The 2,149-nt window shown below is 53.6% G+C and overlaps 1 protein-coding gene across 1 annotated transcript in view; it reads right to left on the bottom strand.

Annotated features, from left to right (window-relative positions):
• Nucleotides 1-436: 436 nt before the first annotated feature.
• Nucleotides 437-2,149, bottom strand: part of Pmar_PMAR010036 (hypothetical protein) — a gene marked incomplete at both ends in the record, with an annotated part of 1,980 nt that continues 267 nt past the window's right edge. Inside the window, 6 exons of the mRNA XM_002788460.1 lie at nucleotides 437-490; nucleotides 573-892; nucleotides 1,022-1,603; nucleotides 1,646-1,788; nucleotides 1,836-1,930; nucleotides 1,976-2,124. Of these exons, the coding sequence (XP_002788506.1) occupies nucleotides 437-490; nucleotides 573-892; nucleotides 1,022-1,603; nucleotides 1,646-1,788; nucleotides 1,836-1,930; nucleotides 1,976-2,124 (1,343 nt within the window). The remainder of the gene's footprint in view (nucleotides 491-572; nucleotides 893-1,021; nucleotides 1,604-1,645; nucleotides 1,789-1,835; nucleotides 1,931-1,975; nucleotides 2,125-2,149) is intronic.

Raw genomic sequence — 2,149 nt, forward strand, 5'->3', positions numbered from 1 at the left:
TGATTCTCAGATTATGATTGCAAGCAGTCCCCATTGAAACAGTACAAAAATAGGCATTTGTGTACATGTAGAGTGCATCCTACAAACCCCATTAAAAACATTCCTCGTCGTAGCAGTGACGCATTATCCCCAAGTATCAACAGTAGAGCAGTGCGGTACCCGCACGTTGCCGGTCTATAGCGTTTTTAGGTCAATTTGAAATACTAACCGCTTTTACAATAACATACTCATTTCTCTCCAGTTATTGTTTCCGATGCACTACTAAAATTTCCAAGGAATTATTTAGTCCACAACATACAAACCCATCTCAACGAAGTTATGCAGCAGGCCAACGCCCGTGGTCTCTTACGGACCATCGGACCTTTAACGTCTGGCCAGTGCGCACACAAAAGCTGCGTAATACGCTCGTATCGCCATGCATAATAATGGCTAAACATTAAGTCTCGAATGCGTTCTTGTTCACCACAGTATCGCACCCCAACAGACCTACCTGCTAGCTTTCCGTGTGAAGCGCCACTATCTCCGCCTAGTCCTCTTGAATAGGTCGATAGCCGATGCAGAACTCGGCTGACCCTCTTCTTATCGACCTTCCGAGCCACCATCCGCGCCTCTACCGGGTCCATCCCATCCCACACTAAGGACCTAGCTATAGTCTCCTCGAGGTCGCCGGTCCCGGGGGCAAGTTTGGAAGCCTCATCAGGGGAGGACCTCAGGGCCTCCATCCTCTGCTGCATTTCAGACACCCTAGCCCGCAGCTCTGGGAAGAAGGATGGCCGGCCGGTAATAACTTTGGATCGCGACTGGGCCACTTGGGCGTCTATGCGCAGACCGGCATCGGGGTCATCCAGTCTAAGGGCTTTCCTCTTCTTCTTAAGCGCCGTCTCGAGCTCCTCTACAGAGGAGAAACCACAACGCATATTGATACCGTTCACAGGCGCTCTACGTCCCCCTTGGCTCGACGATAGGCTCCTGTTTGCTCGACTCAGCGGAGCGGAGCGAAGCTGATTATCCTCAATTTCACCAGAACCGTTTGGAGTGGAGTCCCTGACTGTCGTGATTAGTGTCTCGCCCTCTCCATAACGACCGTCTTGTATCACATCCGACAACCCCATGTCGTCGTCTTCGTCTTTGCCGGGCCTCACTGAATAGGGTCGGACCGGGGGAGGGATAACACCTCTGAGGCGGGAGGGCTCTTCAGTACTGCCTTCCCCCTGATCGCCGCCAAACTCCTCCCCCTTCTCAAACTCGTTCAGTTTAGTCCCCTGATCTGGGCTACGACTCCACTTCAAGCGGGGCGACTCGTACTCTGTCACAGAGTAGCTCAGCGAGGCCACCTCCTCCTCCCCATCGCCCTCAGAGGGGTCCTCTGCTACCGAGTCAGACGACACGAGGGAAGATACCGAAGTGGGACGAGTTATAGAGGGACCAGCATCCACCACACTCCGAGGAGATGAGCCGGTCGGGGCGGGGCTGTCCTCTAGTATGGACTCTGTCGAGGGTCCCTTGTCGGGCTCATTGGTAGGAGGTGAACTGACTCTACGCCCCTCTAGTGCGGCCAACGAGTGCAGTAGATGCACTCGCCTTATACGAGTGACCAGAATGTCTAAAGGCAGGCAGGCATGAGTCGACTAAAGCCAACTTCTACCTGTCCTAGGCGGTGACACCACTGCAACAGCCCTGAGGAAGGCCCCTCCAGCTGAGCAATGAAAGCGTCCAGCCTTGAGTAAGGGGCCTAGCCTGAGATAAGCTGCCGCGTACAAGTCGATCCATTCCACAGGGAAGTCAGATCTGAACCAGCGAGGGTCTCCAACTGTCCTGTCAATATTAAAACCTACTCAGAGTCTGTCGAGGCGACCACGGAGCTCTCCTGAGGGTCTAGCTTGCGAAGGAGTTGCGTGTAACCATCGTTAAGTAACCTAAATCCTTTTGCCTGAATCGCGACAATTCCTATTAGGACATCTCCGCTCCATCTGACCTCAGCCGCGGCCCCCTCGTCCCCTTCAAGGCCCAAGTATTCATAGAGAGCATCGCCGAGGTCTGAGTCCTCTTCCAAGTCCACCTCGAAGTCAACAGCGAGCTCTCCTACTAGTGTTGGCTTCACCTTGGCGCTCTCGTCAGCGACACCTATGATCGATTTAGACAAGATTCT

Source organism: Perkinsus marinus (assembly GCF_000006405.1).
Source record: "Perkinsus marinus ATCC 50983 genomic scaffold scf_1104296927884, whole genome shotgun sequence".
Lineage (NCBI taxonomy): Eukaryota > Perkinsozoa > Perkinsida > Perkinsidae > Perkinsus > Perkinsus marinus.